This window comes from Neomonachus schauinslandi, chromosome 15 (genome assembly GCF_002201575.2).
Source record: "Neomonachus schauinslandi chromosome 15, ASM220157v2, whole genome shotgun sequence".
In the NCBI taxonomy this organism is placed as follows: Eukaryota; Metazoa; Chordata; class Mammalia; order Carnivora; family Phocidae; genus Neomonachus; species Neomonachus schauinslandi.
This window is the reverse complement of record NC_058417.1, coordinates 38,152,189-38,170,178: the sequence shown is the minus strand read 5'-3', so window position 1 is coordinate 38,170,178 and position 17,990 is coordinate 38,152,189. Positions and strand designations below refer to the sequence as shown.

The 17,990-nt window shown below is 57.0% G+C and overlaps 2 protein-coding genes across 3 annotated transcripts in view; both read right to left on the bottom strand.

Annotated features, from left to right (window-relative positions):
• Positions 1-9,936, bottom strand: part of STARD3 (StAR related lipid transfer domain containing 3) — a 20,066-nt gene extending 10,130 nt beyond the window's left edge. For both annotated transcript variants that reach the window (XM_021704058.1, XM_021704059.1), the window contains exon 1: positions 9,859-9,936. The gene's annotated coding sequence lies outside the window, so the exon portion shown is untranslated. The remainder of the gene's footprint in view (positions 1-9,858) is intronic.
• Positions 9,937-11,134: 1,198 nt separating this feature from the next.
• Positions 11,135-17,990, bottom strand: part of PPP1R1B (protein phosphatase 1 regulatory inhibitor subunit 1B) — a 7,930-nt gene continuing 1,074 nt past the window's right edge. Inside the window, exons 2-7 of the mRNA XM_044921665.1 lie at positions 17,261-17,321; positions 16,927-16,949; positions 16,445-16,520; positions 12,798-13,004; positions 11,378-11,497; positions 11,135-11,290 (exon numbers count right to left, since the gene is read on the bottom strand). Of these exons, the coding sequence (XP_044777600.1) occupies positions 11,241-11,290; positions 11,378-11,497; positions 12,798-13,004; positions 16,445-16,520; positions 16,927-16,949; positions 17,261-17,321 (537 nt within the window). The 3' untranslated portion in view covers positions 11,135-11,240. The remainder of the gene's footprint in view (positions 11,291-11,377; positions 11,498-12,797; positions 13,005-16,444; positions 16,521-16,926; positions 16,950-17,260; positions 17,322-17,990) is intronic.

Here is a 17,990-nt window from a genome sequence, read left to right as displayed (position 1 = left end):
GCAAAGCCCAGCGACCCCACGGTTCACCCTTGGAGGGCTGTGGGCTCCTCCCCACTGCTTGAGGGCGCAGCCTGCTCCTGCCAAGCCCAACCTCGTGGTTCAGCCACTGGTCCTGTCAACAGCCTCTCGGCCTGCCCACCCCCCCAGGAGAAGAGGGCCCCAAGCTCTGTTCTTTGTTTGCCAAGCACAAAGCCACATTCCCTCCCAGCAGCCAGCCCTACCCTCCCACCCCCTGATCCATGGCAACTGGGAGGGACTTCCTAGAGCAGCGTCTCTGAGTGCTCTGCGCTGGGACAGCGGGTAAGGAGGGAGGACATCCTGGTCCCTTCTCCCTAGCTCCCCCCGCAATGTTGGGCCCAACTACCATCCGCTCCCCTGGTGTTACATACAACAGCCGAGGGGGTGAGTCTCCAGGCTGCGTCTCGCACAGAGAGGGGTTTTCCAAACACTGATCACAGCCCTCAGTTCCAGAGCCTCCAGTCCAGCCCTGCAGGGCGGCGCCCCCAGCTCTTCCCGAGCTCCGGGCCCCGAGGCTCCTCTGACAAGGCAGGCGCGGCTCACCACCACCACCACCCTGGCCTTCTTTTAGGTCCCTCCGTGTGGCAGCCGGACACTGCCTCGGGGCCCTGCACCTAGCTCTCCCCTCCCCAGTCCTTCCAACAAGCAGCTCAGAAGTCCCCCCTTGTTCTCCTCAGAGCACCCCCCTGCCCCCCCCAGGCACAGCAGCCTTGCTCTAGTTCTATGATGGGGACCCGGAGCCTGTGACAATCTGCCAGGGTCTTATTCCTTGTTCTGCCAATTCTCCCGGTGCAGGGCTTTCCCGGGCCCGATCACTGCTGTCTCGAGCACCTAGCACTGGGCCCGGCAGCCAGAAGGTGCTGAGAATTGCCTGGTGAGTAAACAGGTGCTCCAGAGGGTCTCCTGGTCCTTAGCTCCATGCTATGCAGCCGAGACATGGGGCAAACCCTGACAGAGAAGAGCCAGCGCTGCCTGAGGCTAGCCCCGAGCTCCACTGCCCCCAGAACCCCGTGCCCATGGCTGTGCTTCATGCCCACTCAGGGCAGGATGGGGCCTTCTGTGAGGCAGCCAAGACAGAAGGGGGAACGGGGTGAACCACCCCTTGCCTCTGCGACCACGGGGCCAAAACTCTTATGAACGCTAGAGGCAGGGGCCCCCGGAGGACTCCCTCCCTGCCACACAGCCCCCAGACCCCAGGTCTCTGCTCCACCAATGTGCTGGCAAAAAGCCTGCAGAGGCCCCTTCCCCCGCCCAGGGGACGAAGGGACAGTGTGGTGGTGCCCGCGCTTCTGGGGCTCCGTCAGAGTCTCCCTGAATCTTCTCTCATGCCAGCACCAGGAGGCAGGTTTGCGGGCCGGTGGGAGGGGAACCCTGGATGTTGGTCTCCAATCCCGGGAAGGCAAGACCTAACCAGTATCCCCCCCCCACCCCGATCTGCTATCCCTTCATACCTTTGTTATGTCTACTACCTTCTGGGGCCCCTCAATCTATCAGGTCCCAAACAAGCTCCCCATTTGTGACTGGCAGGGGATTCTGAGCAAGCCAGCGTGTCCATCCCTCTGCCTCAGTGCAAGCCCCAATGGACAGGAGCGGACTGTTCTCAGCAGAGGCATCTGCACAAGGCCACCTCCCAATAACACACTCTTGGGGTTGCCATGCCCAGCTCATCTGGAGGGCACTGAAGGAAAGCCGGGCCCAGCTCTGGAAGGAGGCAGTCAGAAAGGGGATGTGACAGGCCGCCGGCAACGGAACCCCCCCACATCCATCAGCTGGACCCGGTGCCAGACCGAACACGCAGCGCATCTCTCACTGTGACAGGGCCCCAGCTCCAGGGAGGGTGACATTTCCTTGTCACTAATAGCCCTCTTGTCTGCTGCCAGGCCTGTCTCCATTTCTCTTCCTCCTTCCTGTCTCTCACAAACCACCTTTCTATCTTTGTGTCTCTGTGTCCCGCTCCTGTGTCCATCTTTATTGGTCTTCCTCTCCAGGTCTCTCCCATCTGTGAGTCTGTCTCCACTGCCCTCAGCTCAGTCTCACCCTGCCTTCCTCCCGCGTGCACGTGTGTGTGTGTGTGTGTGTGTGTGTGTGTGTGTGTGTGTGTGATCCTCCCTATCTGCTTCTCTCCCTCTTCCCGACCTCACTGCAGGGTGCTGTGGCTTCCCTCCTCCCGGGCTGCTCCCAAGTCTGCCTGGCATTGCCCCTGGCTCCCTCCCTCCCTCCCTGGGGACGGGACTCGGGTGGCAGCAGCCTGATGGGAGATGCCGCGGGAGCATTGACACTTGCACATGCAGACGTCCTTGGTGAAGCGAGAGACGCAGATGGGGGCTGAGAGCAAAGGTGCTGGGGGAGCCCGGGAGAGCTGCAGACATGGGTGTGTGGGAGCCAGGCACGGGGCCTCAGAAGCAGGGCTGGGGGCAGCTGGCCAAGAGGCAGAGAGAGGGGGGTTCCAGATCACCCTCCACCATGAAAGCTGCTCAGAATCCAAAGAAGAGCTTGTAGAGTAGAAGGAGCCCCGGTCAGGACTGAAGACCTGAGTCCCAGGCATGCGGTAGCCACTAACCCCGAATAACTGGGCAAGTCCTCACCAAGCCCCTGTTTATTTATCTGGGGAAAAAAGTCAGTGCTTTTTCAAACCCCCTTCTTCAAGCAAGAGAAATGTCGAAAGAGAAGAGAGGAGAAGAGAAGAGAAGAAAACCTTACTTAGAATCTTGAATAGAAGAAAGATAAAAACGGGACTGCTATGGGTCCTGCCACAGAAGGTGGCCACAGAGAGTCCCCCTGGGCAGCCATTCCTCAAACCCCAGGGTCACCCCAGGGTCACTTCCTTGGGCCCAGTTTGAAAACTGCCCACTCAGATGACTTCAAAAGGTCTCTAAGCTCCATCAGACCACCTGCCAGTCTAGGAGGTAGAAATCATCTCGGCCTGGAACTGCTCTGAGCGGTCCCCAAAGCGCTTGGTCTCTGGTCCCCTCGCCCTGGGGGCAGGAGGTGGCAGCTGGCCTCCACCCCCACATGCCCCCCATCCTGCTGAGGGGGAGGCAGGAATGAGTGTTGTGGGCTGGAGACAGCAGGGCTGCCACCCGGGCCCCTGGGAGCAGCATCCCCTGCCCCACCCAAGCCCCTGCCCAGGCGCTGGGAGAACAGCACATGTGGGGTGAAGGAGTCCGCCTGGGGTCGGCTGCAGACTTGACACTCACTCGACGTGTGTTTTAGGAGAAGCTGAGCTGCTCAGGCTTGGGGAAGGGGGTGAGGAAATTGCAAGTTTTATCATCCCAGATTGCAAGAGAAAGAGGGGTGAGGAGGAGGGGGCAATCCACCCTGGATTACTCCAGTTCTTTCAGCTCCTGGGGCAAAGGGGAGAGGCAGGCATGGGAGCCCAGGGCCTGCCAGGCCTTCTCTTACCCCAGGAAATGCCACTATTGGCCAGAGAGCAAGAGGAACTTTCGGGTAGGGTCCCAGACTCAGGGCAGGTAACAGCAGGCAGCTGACACTGTGGAAAGAGAGCTGGACTCTGAGGTCAGGGTTCAAATCTCAGTCTGCCCTTATGAGCTGTGCAATCTGGAGCAAACATAACCATTCTGAGACTCAGTTTCCTCAGAAGCATTAAATAAAGGCACCATTAATACACTTAATGCCTTGGTACCATGCCCTTAAAAATGCTTAAAATGGGGGGCTCCTGAGTGGCTCAGTCAGTTAAGCGTCTGCCTTCAGCTCAGGTCATGATCCCAGGGTCCTGGGATCGAGTCCTGCATCGGGCTCCCTGCTCAGTGAAGAGTCTGCTTCTCCCTCACAATCTGCCTGTCACACAGCCCCCCTCCCACCCGCCGTTTGTACTCTCTCTGTCAAATGAATAAAATCTTTAACAACAAAAACAAAACCCCCACAGGACCGCAGGCCGTCCTGAGGAGCCAGCACAGAAGAAACAAATGTGGCCTAGCAGTGACCTGCGTCGGCAGGCTGCAGACACCCCTCCTTTACTCCTCACACCCCCACCAGGAGCTGTGCAGATGATGATGGGGTAGAGGAGACAGAAGGCTGGAGAGGCCTGCCCACAGTTCCCCAGGCAGGATGGGCCAGAGCTGACCCCAGGGCCTCTGCTGGCCAGGGAGCCCCTATGACCACCCAGCGAGAGCCTGTGGAGAGCCCAGCACCCTCCCCTCCACACACAAACCATCAGCAAATCTTATTGGCTCTTCCTTCAAAATCCAGCCAGTGTATGTGCATACTGCCCACCACGACTACCGAAACCCCGTCCAAACCGCCACCTCTCACCTGCTACAGCTTCCTGACCACCTCCCTGTCTGCATCCCAAGTCTGTTCTCAACACAGCAGCCAGAGGGATCCTGGTAAAAGTCAGACCACACCTCCCCAGTGCTGCAAACCTCCAATGGCTTCCAGCTCACCCTGAGTGAAGGCCAAAGTTTCCATCCTGGCCTACAAGCCGCTCTTCCCCAGCCTCTTCCCCTGGAACCCTCTGCTCCAGCTACACTGGCCCTTCTCTGTTCCATGGACATACCAAGCATGCTCCACACTCCCACCCCAGGACCCTTGTACCTGCTGTCCTGTCTGTCTGAAGGTCTTCCCCAGGTCTCTGCAACACTCCCTCCATTCTGGTCTCTGTAAATGTCCCTTTGGAGAAGCCTTCCCTGAACTCCCTATTTAGCCCCCACCCTTCATCCCCTTCCCTGCGTTCTTCTTCTTCACAGAGCTTACCACCCCAGACATATTATATGTTTACGGGTCTGCGTTTACTGCCTGTCTTCTCCTTCCGGAATGCAAACTTCACAAGAGCAGGAACTCCCCCTGCTTTGCTCCATGCTGTGTGCCCAGCACCCAGAGTGGTACCAGGCTCTCAGAAGATACTCAGGAAAGGCGTCGAACAACTATTTACACACTTCCCTACAGCAGCCTGAGCACACCTGCGTACACAGCCCCTCCCCGGGGCAGACTGTCTCACCTGGAGCTAGACTCCTCCCTCTGCTCGTGTCCTGCCTCAGGTACAGTCCAGGCACCCTCCCCCCCAGCAGTCCAGGGGAACTGGTTTCCTGGGCAACCTCGGGCATGGTGGCTGCTCGCCTCCGTTTTCCTAGGCACCAACTTGCAGGGAGAAGACTGGACGTAAGCTAAGTTCCTTGGATAGCGAAAGGTCAAGAAGGAAGAAGGACATGCTCGCTGGGAGAGACCCCAGCACTCCTCTCCTGGTATGGGGCTGATCCTCCTCCCCTTCCCGACACTCTCCTGACCTGGCTGCTCCCAGGACACACCAAGGCTGGCAGTCTCCCTTCTGAGCCTCCACTTCCCTCCACTTTCGCATTCTGGAATGACCTCCTCCTCCTGGGAGAGAACTCCAATTCCTCAGAGACCAGTTCAAATGCCACGTCCTGGGCAAAGCTCTGCCTCACCCTCCAGGTTCCCCCAGTCCCAGCTCTCAGGACTCTGGCCCAGCACTACCCTAGACTTGAGGCTCCAAGTCATCTTTCCTTGAGCCCTTTAGGCCTGGGTCACAGTGCTTGGCCATGGTTCCAGGAAGTTAACTGGTCTGTGGGTCTGTAATGTCCACCCTGGAATGGGGGAAAGGGCATGAGTTTGGGGACTGGGCATCAGACCTGGAGTCAAAAGCCGAAGGCCATTCGTTACTAGGCTGTGAGCCCTTGACTAAATCACTGATTCTCTCTGAACCTCAGTCTCCTTATCTATAAAATGGGGATAGTACAGTGACCACTTCACAGAGCTACTGAAAGGATTAGGAATCACACACACAAAGTGTCTGTGCTTAATTAACAGCAGCTATTACTACTATTAGGGGCTACGGAAACGGTGTTAGAGGCAGGGCCCGGACCAGGCATGTGCAGCACGGCACTCTGCCCAAACAGGGTCCCCTATGTACTGCCGGATGCAAAGATGGGCGCTGGCCTCAGAGAGCTGACCCAGGATGGCACATAGCAGTCTCTACTGTACTTCCGGGCTCAGCGGCCCGTGCCATCAGCCCTGGCACAGCTGGCTTATTGGCCCCTACCCTGTCCCACGGACAGAGAGTTTGGGAAGTTCCCTAGAGAAGGAGGACTTTAAGGAGAGGAGGACACAAACCAGGCTCCGTTTCTCTTTTCCTTCTGGAGAAGTGGAAAGGGGAAGAGTCAAGCCAAAACAAAAAGTACATTCATCACTGTGCACCGCCCCCTCCAACCCGGACATTCTGACAGTACAGCTTCCTGAAAAACCCCACCAGACTAAGGTTTACTCAGCACGCCTGCCCCCTCCACATGCCAGGCCCTGTTAAATGACTGGGACACCCCGGGTCTGTGATGACAAGACCCCCCGCCTACTCAGGGACTGGTGAGTCAGGCCCCACCCACCCTCAGTGCTACTGGATAAAACTTGGGAGGTAAGGAGGTCAAGTTCTCAAGGTCAGCCTGGAAAGGGCCAGTCATCTTCCGGGAGAGAGCTCAGTCCTGTCAGCCCACTCGAGGGAAGGCTGCACAGGCAGAAGGGAGTTCAGCACAGACCCTTGTCAGCACCAGCTGTGACCAGACAGAAGCCAGGCTCAGCCCCAGTCAGAAAAAGTTCACAAGGATACACAACTGGTCAGATGGAATGCTCTGCTTGGCCCTTGTCTTACAGATGTGGCAGCCGCCCATGGCGGGGGGGGGGGGCAGGGGGGGCAGGGGGGGCGGGGCTGGGGTACCGAGGCAGTTTCTCAGAGACAGCTGTGGACCTGGAGTCAAGAGACAGTTCTTGAAGTTCCTGCTGAGAGACACTGACCTTACTTCCCTTGAGTCCCAGCTTCTTCATCTGTAAAATGGAGCCAACAATCTCTACCACTCAAGGGAACAAGTAAGAGCTCACAAATGTACAGGCTTTTTGGTCTCACCCACCCCTCCTCCCCAGACTAGGTGTGTGTGAGCTCCGTTTAATGCTGAGCCTGTGCTAGTCCCTGGGGCTATTCGGGGGCTCTGGGTCTGGTGAGGGAGGCTAACACATAGATAAAACATGGTGCCTCACTGTAATCAGCACTTTCAGGGAGGAACAAACAATGGACCATGGGCTCTCAGAGAAGGGAGCATCTGACCCAGGATGCAGTGGGTGAGGTTGGGAAAGCCACAAAGAGGTGGAGCTATTCGACCCAGGCCTTGAAGAATCCACATGTATCAACCATAGGCAAGGAAGACGAGCATTCCAGGCAGGCAAAAGAGCATGAGCAAAGGCCCAGATTCTGGTCTAAAGCACAGGCCCAGCCCACAAGCTTGCAGGCTGACCACCCAGGCACCAGGCCTTCAGACACCCCCCCCGCCCCGGGCATGGTCCCCACAGGCTCCTAAACCAAGGGGACACTTCCTCATGGCCAAGCGAGGAAAGGAATCCCCAACCTCAGCAGAGGAGGCTGCCTCTGCCTCTGTCCTCCCCCTGCAAGAGCTCTGTTCAGAGGACCCAGCTGCCCATTCTGAGTCCACCCTGGTCTCTACCTCTCTCTGGTAAGTTCATCCTCTTGCCCTAAGGTCCCTCACTAATTGTCAGCTCCTCTGGGAAGCCATTCTTGGCCCTTCTTTCCCATGGGTTTCCAGAGCTCTGTGCACATTTCTATAGAACTCATGCTTGTCATGTAACATTCATTCATTTCCAGAGTCATTTCCTGAGCAGACTAACTTCAGGTCTGAGTCTTTTTCATTCTTGAATCCTCACTCAATAAATCCAGATCCTGATCCCCGTGCCCTCCACCCCAGCATTTTATTTATGGACAAAAAGCCAGGCTTTGGGGCTCTGGGACAGAATGAGAAGTCAGCCACATCAACAGCCCTCAAGCAATTTATGAAATTAAAAATTACAACCACTGCTCTATAACATTCTTATATAAGCAATAACAGCTAACATTTATTTACTGAGCATTCATGTGCTCACTGATTTAAACCCTACACATAGGGGCGCCTGGTGGCTCAGTCGTTAAGCGTCTGCCTTCGGCTCAGGTCATGGTCCCAGGGTCCTGGGATTGAGCCCCGCATTGGGCTCCCTGCTCGGCAGGGAGCCTGCTTCTCCCTCTCCCACTCCCCCTGCTCGTGTTCCCTCTCTCTCTCTGTCTCTCTCTGTCAAATAAATAAATAAAATCTTTTAAAAATAAATAAATAAATAAACCCTACACATACATTATTTCATTTAATCCTTACAGTAACTCTATGAGGTAGACACACTGCTACCTCCATTTTACAAATGAGAAAACTGAGGCACTTTCTTCATCAAGGTCATAAAACAGTATCAGAACCCATAAAGTCTGATTCAGGAGTCTGTATTATCAACCACTATTCTAGTATGGACAGGGTGTTGCAGGGACGCGGGGGGCAGTATTAAGTCTTGGACAGGGGGGATGGGAGGAAGTCAACCCAGAAGTCGTATTCCCTGAGAAGGACAAGTAGAAGGCAGCCTGGCAGATAAGAGGAGAAGGGGCTTCCCAGGCAGAGGGGCTGGTGTGCAAAGCCTTGGAGACACAAAATTGCAAGGCATGGGCAAGTGCATCCTGTGATGCCATGTTATTGGACTTTAGGGTGCACTTAGGAGACTGGCAGGAAAGAGGTCAGAACTCAGACAGTGCTGTAAATTGTACTAGGGATTCAGCCTTTTTCCTCAAGCAATAGGAAGCCAACAAAGGGTTTTAAGCAAGGAAGTAACACAATGAGACTTGTGTTTTAAAAGGATCACAAGAGGGGCACCTGGCTGGCTCAGTCGGGAGTTTAAAAAAAAAAAAGAGAGAGAGAGAGAGATCATAAGAGTTAGTTTGGAGACTGGGTTGCAGGCAGCCATGATTAGAAGTTGCTGGGAAGCCACTGCAGTTATCCTGGTGAGAAACACATCAAGGTGGTACCAGAAGAGATGGAGGCCCAGGACCAGGTGTGCAGTATGTTCAGGAAGTTAGCTGGATCGGGTCACCCCACAGATGTGGGAATTGAGGGAGAAGAGGAAGCGTAAGATAATTTCCCGGTCTAGCGCTGGGATGCGACGGCAGAGGAAGAAGAATGCGTTTGCAGGGGGGGAAAGACCAGTCCAAGAGAGCTGCAGCTGAAGTGGAGCTGGCCACTGGTAGCTGGACGCCCAAGTCTGGGGCTCCAGGGAGGGGCTGCGCTGAAGAAAGAGGTCGATGTGGGCGCCTTTCGGGTATCTAGGTGGTGTAAAGCTGAAGCCATGAGAGTGGATGAGACCATCAAAATTCAGTGTATAGAGCGGGGGCTGGGCAGGACACGAGAATGGGAAACGGTACTTCCACTGTCAGAACAGGAGGAAGAAAATAAGGAGATGCAGACGCCGAGGACGCCAAGGGGGAGGGGCGTGCCAATTACGTCAATTAGGAACGAGTGTCACTGGTGTTATGCACCTCTAAGAACTCAAGAAAGATTCTTTAAAGAGCCCTTTTGATGTCGATTAGGGAAGTCATTCACTGCCGTTTTCAAAGGAAGTTGGGGGAGACCGGATGACAGTGAGACGCAGACCTACCGGAACGTGTAGATGTTTTCCTCCTCTTTCAGAGACCCTGACCCCTGCCCATATCCAACTTCTGCCCCCCACTACCCAGATTTCGTGCCTCGCCTCTCCCCTCAGAGTGAGGCTCTGGACGGCGAGCTGGGACGCCCTCCCCGGGCGCTCTCGGGTGGGCGGGCCGCGGAAGGTCAGCGCCGGAGCCCCCCGAACCCCACGCGGGGCAGAGCAAGGCCGAGCGGAGAAAGGGGGCGGAACCTGGGGCGCGGGGGGTGCGGGAAGGGTCGGACCGAACCAACAACGGACACCGGGCAGGGAGGCGGAATCCGCTGACAAGACACAGCCCTCGTACCACCCGGCCTCTGTGACCTCTCCCGGACCCACCTGCTCCATGTCAGCCATCGCCCAGGCTCTTCCTGCCCCAGCCGCAGTCGGGCTCTGCTGCCCCGGAGCGCCTCCGAGCGGAACAGGATCTCCCGGCGGCGCCACTTCCGCCGCTGAGCCCGCCCCCGAGTGCGAACTGGGATGTGCGTAGAGTGCAGCCCCACCCCTCCGCCTCAGTCTCCGCCCCCCAGCCCTTGGGCCCCACCCCGAGGGCCGGAAGTGGGGACTGCTTGAGGGTCTTACTAATGGCGGGGGAAATGGGAAAGAAGTCCAGGGGCATCATCATCGTTAGGCCACAGAGGCCTGGCACTGTGGGGAAAAAGGGGGAACTTCCTGAGGGGAGGCCTTTGGGGCTGGGGGACTGGTCCCTTTGGAGAAATCCAATTACTCTTGAAAGTTCTTTTCCCTCCCTGCCTCGTTCAGCCATCCCTAGCAGGATCTAGTACTTCTGTGGTCCTTCCTAAGAGTGCTCCGAGCTTGTCTTCAGGAAAGACCCAGACTAGAGGACTGGACACTAGGGTCGAGGTGGCCACCCACCAGGTCTTCCACATAGGGGAACCCGTTTCCCCTTCCTCCCTCTCCTTTCCCCTGAAAGAGAAGTCTCAGCACGGTTATTTACAAAGATTTATTTATTACGGCACAGGAGTGGTTCAGGCCTGGAGTCAGGGAAGGGGGGAAGGGGGGAAGGGGGGCAGAGCAGCTGGAGGACAAGGAGAACCTGGCTTCCCCACCGTGCGCCCCCCTAAGGACATATACTAGGCGGCATTCCCGGCATCAAAGCACAAACAAAACGCAACAAAGCAGCCTCTGCTAGTCCATCTTCCAGGCACCCAGGCTGGGGAGCAGGGGTGATAAGGGGAAGATTTCCAAAATGTTGAGGTTGAGGAGAAGGATGCCCTGGGCCCTGGTAGAAGCCAGAGAGAGGGGTGGTAACTTGAAATCCCCCATAGGAGAGGGGATGGAGAAGGATCTAAGGGCACCTACAGGTTCTCAGTACCCTCTTTCCCCAGATCTTAGGGTCCTGCCCTGTGGTTTCCTGTGCCCAGGAGAAGGGTCTGGGGAGTAGAATTGTGAAGGATAAATCTTTGCCCTCCCCCCCCTTATTGGATCATCCAAACTCTCTCACATCCCGCCTCCCTCTGGGTAAATGGGGGAATGACTGGCAGGGGTAGGCATCAGGCAGCAAGTGCCCAGGGACTCTGGGCATCAGCCAAAGGTGGGCAAACAAGCAAACATGGACCAGCCTGAAGTCTTCTAGAAGTCAGAAGCCACAGCCCTAGCGAGTGAGGGGGAAGGGTACAAAATAGGGTGGGGACAGAGTGGGTATCTGGGGAACAGCAATGCCCCCTCCACTTCCTTCTGAGCGATGCAAGGCCGGGTGCCTATGTGCCAGGCTCAGGGTGGGCGGGGCGCTGTGGCTCCTCCCCAGGCTCTGCAAGGCAAGCAGAGGGACTCAGGGCTTGGCCACGCCCACAAAAGTCCCAGCCCCTCCTCCCCATTCGCTACTACCAAGCCTCACCATTCAGTGCCAGGTCTTCCACTTGTTCCTTGGAGCTTCCATCTCTCTGGGGCTCATCCAGAGGGGGTGGGCGCTCCCAGGGTCCTTCCAGACCCTGGCCACAAGCTGTCTTCTGCCCAGCTGGGGATAGGAATGAAAGGATAAAAACACAGTCTCTAAGTATCCATTCAGCCGTCCTGGAGCAGGAGCGGAGCCTCTCTGATGGCTGAGGCTTAGCTTTCTGAAGGCATCATGGTATAATGGAGAGAACGCTGGACCAAGAATGCTCTCCCAATGACTAGCTATATGAGTTAGATAAGTCAGTTATTACCTCTCTGAAGGGGATGGTGAGAAGGAAATTGCGTAGATTGCCTTAAATAAGGTAATAGTTAATATGCTGACCAGACCAGCACCAGCACTCCCGGAGTGGTGGCAACTGATATTTCTCCTTGGTAGTCTTGTCATTTGGCCCTCTGCCCTGCTGCTTTTCCAGAGAGAACAGTCTACTCTTGCTTCCTCTTGACCTGTCCTGAGGGTCTCAGTGGGAGTTGACTCAACTTGCACCTGGAGCTTTTGCTCCAGCGTTGATACCCCACTGCCAGAGATGCAGAGAGGAGGTCCAAGCCATTTGTTTGGGTGCGAGGGCTGGACACTGCAAGCAGGTTTAGTCGACTGTTTCTCATCCCCATAAATAATGGGACCAGGAAGTTTAACGTGCACCGGGAGGGATAGATACGGCACAGCCTTCCATAGGTAAGCATGGAAAACACAGCCATGGGAGGGGCAGAGATCTTTCTGCCTAGGAATTCTCTGGGCCTCAGGACCCTCTGTGGAGATTTCTGGATCTGGGGCCTCTAGCTCTGAGGTCTTTTGTGTAGGTCTTAGGCCCTTCCTTGACCCCTCTCTTCCCAGGCAGTTGGAGTTGAAGTGCAGAAGACTAGGTTGTTCTTGCATCCTAGATTCTCCATCTAGACACTAGAGGGCACCCTCTCACCTCCAGCCCAGGAAATAAAAGGGGGAGAAACAGCCACAGGGTCCTGGGAAGGACTTAAGAACCAGCTCTTTGCCTCCCAGCAGAAACCACATCTTACATTTAAAAACACAGGTAATGACGGCATTGCACCCTCTTAGTTCTCTATCCCTGCATCTCCTGTACTCCCTCACGGCCATGGATGGGCAGTCTTTTCTTGGGTCTAGCCTCAAACCTCATGTGGCCTTGCCGTAATTCTTAGGGAATAGCGGAATTACTAGGGACGACCTGATTCGGGAGAGGGTCAGGATGGGAGCAGCCCAGGTATCCTAGGGCACCTGTGGGTGGGAGGATGGGGAGGCCCTCACCGTACAACTGCGGTTTAACATGTGTGAAAAGCTCTGAACTGGGAGGGGTGCCCCAGGACACTCAAGGAGGACCCCACCAGGCTTCCCAGCTCCTTCAGCTTACCAGGCCCCCTGCTGCTCTTCAGGACTTCAGCCTGGCTGTCCTCCTCCTCCTCCTCCTCTTCGTCATCCTCCTCCTCCTCCTCCTCATCTTCCTCTCTTGGGTAGCCCAGCTCCCGCAGCTCCCCCAGCTCATCCTCCTCCTCTGAGGCCTGGTTCTCGCTCAGGTTGCTGATGGACTGCAGATGAGACTCAGCAATGCGCTGCACGGCTGGCACAGGGGGCCCCAGAAGGCAAGGGTGAGCTGGGCCAAGAAGCGGCCCATGGAGCTGGAGAGGCATGTGGCTCAGCCCCAACCTCCTTCCCGTGGCCTAGGGCATGGCTAACCCCCTCAGGGGTCTAGTTCAAAAGCTAAAGGTCACAGGTCAGTCTGCTGGGGGCCAGACGAGGGCAGAAGCAGCAGGAGGCAGACCCTTAATCTGTTTGGCTCCTAAGCTGTCCAGGGATGCAGACCTCCTCGGAGGCTGGCCCCAGGCAGCTCCCCTGAACCATAGGGTGCCATGCTGGACAAGACCAGGCAGGTACAGCAGCAGCTTAACATTCCGTGGCTGGGGCATGTGCTTCTCCCAGGACCGGGGACCAGAGACAGTGTCCACTAGCTACAGCCCTGGCTGGGAGGCACAGGACCCATGGGCCAGGGCCTGCGGGATTTGTCCCTCTGTTTCTAGCGGCGTGCCCAGACTGCTGAGGGCTCATTGCTTACCCCGATCCTGCTGGGGTCGGTCCCCACCCCCTGGCCCTACGCCTGTCATAGACGCCACTCCACACGTCTCTGCCCGGGTGCTGAGGTAGGGACAATTCGGAGACCGAGGACGTAACAGTCCACAGCCAGTGAAGTTTGTGCCTGGGGATGTGATGTGCTCAGACGCAGCCCCCACAATCTTGACCCACATCCCCAAGCTTCCAGCTCCCTCTGTGGTGACCTAGAAAGCAGCAAACACCACCCACCCCCCCCAACACCACCAAGGCCTGCTGGGATAGGGCCTAGGAAAGGAACAGTGTGGGCAGTTGAGGAGAAGTTTCCAAAAGATGGAAAGGCCCAGGGGGTTAGGAGAAAGGGGCCAGGGCTGGGGGATTCTGGGGGAATGGCAGGGGTTGAGGGGACACTGTGAGGAGTGGTTGAGGCAGAGGCAGCAGGGGGACCAGGAGCCGGTGGGATTTAAGAGCACTTGGGTAGCGGAACTCACAGCTCACAGACAGGATGCTGACAAGCTAGGGGCTGGGGTGGTTACAGCTCCTTCTGGGGAGGCAGGCAGCCCCTCCCCTCAGAAAGCCCAGAGGGGTAAATCCAGGCTGGCAACCTCCGGTGCAATGAACAGGGCACCACACTCCTGCCAACTTGGGACAGGCACAGAGGGCACATTGTGTGTGCCCACTGCCCCGCCCTGCCCCAGGCTCCCAGCCCGGTGCCTCCCGCTGGCTCTGGGCAAGTTACCCAGGCAATAAAAATACAATAAATCGCCCTGCCCTGGCCTTGGGGACGCGGCGGATCTTTACCTTGAGCCAAGTGTGAGAGCTCAGCCTTGGAGAGTCCCCTTCAAGCCAAGACTCGGTGTTGTCCATCCTCCCCTGGAGGCCCTCGGCTTCTCCCCTTACATACCCCAACCCTGGGGTGCCTGGGTGGCTCAGTCGTTGGGTGTCTGCCTTTGGCTCGGGTCATGATCCCAGGGTCCTGGGATCGAGCCCCGCATCGGGCTCCCTGCTCTGCCAGAAGCCTGCTTCTCCCTCTCCCACTCCCCCTGCTTGTGTTCCCTCTCTGGCTGTGTCTCCCTCTGTCAAATAAAGAAATAAAATCTTAAAAAAAACACAAAGCCCCAACCCTGCCAGAAGCTTTGCCTTGCCCGGAAAGGGGCTGAAGCCTGCAAAACAGTGCTCTCCAGGTACAGAAGGGTCCTCTGAGAGTTGGGGGGCGAAGGGAGGAGAGGAAGTGGCTGCTCCAGCCCTCCCCCCCAGTCAGGGGAGGAGAGTTTAGTCCCCATGCCAAAGTGACAATAGGTGTGTCGGGCGCGCCCTTGCTGGTGCCCGTGAGCCTCCCACGCACTGCGCCTCCCCTCCTGCCTCTCGGAGCTCTCTGGGGTCTCCTCCTCGCCCTCCCAGCTGTCTTCTTCTCTGTCCCCATTTCTGGGGCCCTGAGCTCCCCCAACCCAAGTCTCCCTTTCAAAACCAGAATGTCCGCAGTACAGCCCCCAGACTGCCCTGCCTCTCCCAACTTAGACCCTGCTAAGGTGCAGGCCAAAGGGGCAATGGTGGTGGCAGCCCATTTCTAGCCCTTGCAGGGTGCCCAGGAAGCCCCTTGGCCCTAGCCTCTTCACCCCTGCCTTCTGCCCCATGCTCGTGACCAAGAGTCCAAGGGACGGTTCTTGCCCCTCACATCCACTCAGCCCTCCCCAGCCCAGAGTAGGGAGGAGAGAGAGGTCTTCTGGTCTCTCCTGAGAAGATGCCACCACCTCCCTCATGCCTCCTTCAGGGGCTGGCCTTCCCCCACATCCCTACAGGTGGGAAGTCCTTCCAGGTGCTGTACCCACTGCCCACATGCTGTCCCTTCCTCTTTCTGTCCTGGGGGGGGGGCAGAGAAAATGCCCTTGTCCTTCTCTCTTCTCCTCCCAGCCTCTCCTCTCTGCTCCTAACCCTGGCAGGCAGGCTGGCAGGTGCGCCTGTTGACCTTGGCCGGTGCTGGGAACTCATTAAACCCACCCCAGAAGGAGCTCCCAGCACAACCTTCCGGTCTCCTCCCTCCACAGGAGGAGGGGGCTGGCCTGGCAGGAAGAGCCTCAGGCCAGAGCTGAGGTGGGGGGTGGGAAGGCATCCTTTGGCTTAGTTAGGAAGAGACCCTCCCCACGCCCCCAGCTCCACGCCCCCAGCTCCACGCCCTCTCCTCCAGGTGTAGGCGGACTCTAAAGACTCCCGGTGATTTCACACCTCCTCCCCTGTGCACATTTCCTTTCCTCTTCCTACAATGCCCTTCCATGCCTTGCCCGCCTGTTGAATCCCTTCTCATCCTTCAAATCCAGGCTTAACCCTCCTCTCCTCGGTGACTCGCCCACGACGCTTTGAGGCAAAAGGCCCCAAGAGGGTGGGAGCCAAATCTGTCTCCTCCCATTTTGCCCAGTGCCCACCAGTGAGGCCTGGCACACACTAGGTATTCTCTCTAAGTGTGTGCTCTAGGAATGACTTGTGTTTTAACATAGAAAGGAGAAGCAGGACCAAGAAGCAACCAGTTTACTGGACTGAGCAAATGTTCTTCCAGTGGGGGAGGGGAGCCAGAGCTGTACCTGGAGAAGGTGCTGGTTGGCAGGGAGAGAAGGGGGGGACAGAGGGGGGCACTGGAAGGTGGTCTGGCACACACTTGCAAAGAGGAGGTACAGAGCTGAATATCTGTATGTTGATGATACTTGTCATTTTAGGCTGGCCGCCTCTTTTCTTTCAACCCCACAACCTGATTTGAAGGCCCGTAGCCACCCCTTTCAGCCCCTGGGCCCCTTCTTTACAAGACCGAATGAAGAAAGATCTGGTCCCTAAGTAGTGGTTGGGGTACACAAGACAACCCCTCCCCACTGACAAAAGCTCAACCCTTCACCTCCCTCCCCCAATGTCAGCCTGGTTCTGGGGGGGTCAAGGGGCCAGCCAGACTGATGGAGGGGGGGATAGTACCTTTCAGCGAGGGGGGTGTGTAGGCACATGGGTTGGGTCTCTTCGACTTGAGGTGGTGCCCCTCTCCTGAGGCTCTCTGCCAGGGTAAGTGACAGGTTAAACAGGCTCACCAGAGGCCCCCTCCCTTCACCCTTCCTCCATTCCACCCCAGCCCTGGCAACCCAGGCCACAACTGTTCTAGCCTCGGCTGATGGGTCCAGCCAGGCTGCCCTGTTGCTTTGGGAGGTCTTCCATAAGCTGCGGCCTGGCTCAGGGCAGAATCCAGGGTTCTGGAGGCCCAGCCCAAGTCTGAGCAGAGGAAAGACAAGGGCAGGGGAGTCTGTACCAGTGGGACCCTGGCACCACGCACTCTTACCAAGGTGCCAATGGATATGGTAATGTGTCCTCCGGGGTGGCACCATGTGTTAGTCGGGAGGAATCCTGTCCAGCCCACCAAAAAGGGCTCCCAGCATCCCTCCTTCCAGCTGCCCCTGGAAACTCACCTGGTGAGGGGAGGCCTCCTCCTCTGAGGGAGACCGCCAATGAACCAAGGGAAGCCGAGGGAAGAAGAGAGAGGAGGGGAGGAAAGGGAAGAGAGAAAGAGAATCTGAATTACTTTCCCCAAAGGTTCAGGCTCTGGGGAAAGGGAAAGTGTGCCCTTTCCTTCTGGGTGTTGGAAGGTGCCTGGTCAATAAAGGAACCCAGCAGGGTTGGGCTCCCAGACCTTACCCACTCCCCCTCATCTTCTGCTCAGTGTCCTAACTCATGGGACTTTAGCCCCAAGAAGGCTTCAGAGTTAGGGTGGGGCCAGGGCTGGGGCAGCAGGGAAGGGCCCACCTGGTGAGGAGTGCTCTGAGAGCCGGAACAGCATGGCAGGGGTTGGTCTCCTGCGCCGGATCTAAGGAGATGGAGAAAGAGGTGGGGGGAGGGGAGCAGGACAGACACCTGCACCCCCCCCCTCCCCAGGCAGCAGGGAACAAACAGTGCTTTGAAATCCCCAGGGAGCCTTTGAATCAAAGACTGTTAGAGCTGAAAGGAACTCTATAGTTCACCCAACCCCCTCATTTTACAGAGGTGAAAACCTAGGGCTCAAAGAGGTTCAGGCAGGAGCTCAAGGCCACACAGCTTGCCATGGCAGAGAAAGGAGGAGAAAAGCCCATCACTGACTCCTAACCCATACCTGTCCCCTCCGTGGCTCCTCCAGAATGGGCATCTCCCTTTCCACCTTCCCCTATCAAGGAGGCCCATCCCCTCCTGTTTTTGCAGAAATCAGACCTCAGGAGCAGAAGCTGACTGTAAGAGATGCCCCCTGGGCCATGGCACCCACATGGCCCTGCCCACCTAAGGTCAGCTCAAGGGCTCCAAAGAAACCAGATCCCGCTGCAGAGGGAGGCTGAGCCAAGGCGCTGCAGAAACCTGCAACATGTGGGCCTGAGCCCCAGACCCACCCGGTCCTGGAGGTGTCCCTGGAAGACTGTGTCTGGGTCTCTCTAGCAGTCTCTCTCAGGCTGTAAAACTCCTGGCCCAGTGCTCATAAAACAAAAAGTTGCCCTCCTTGGTATATGAG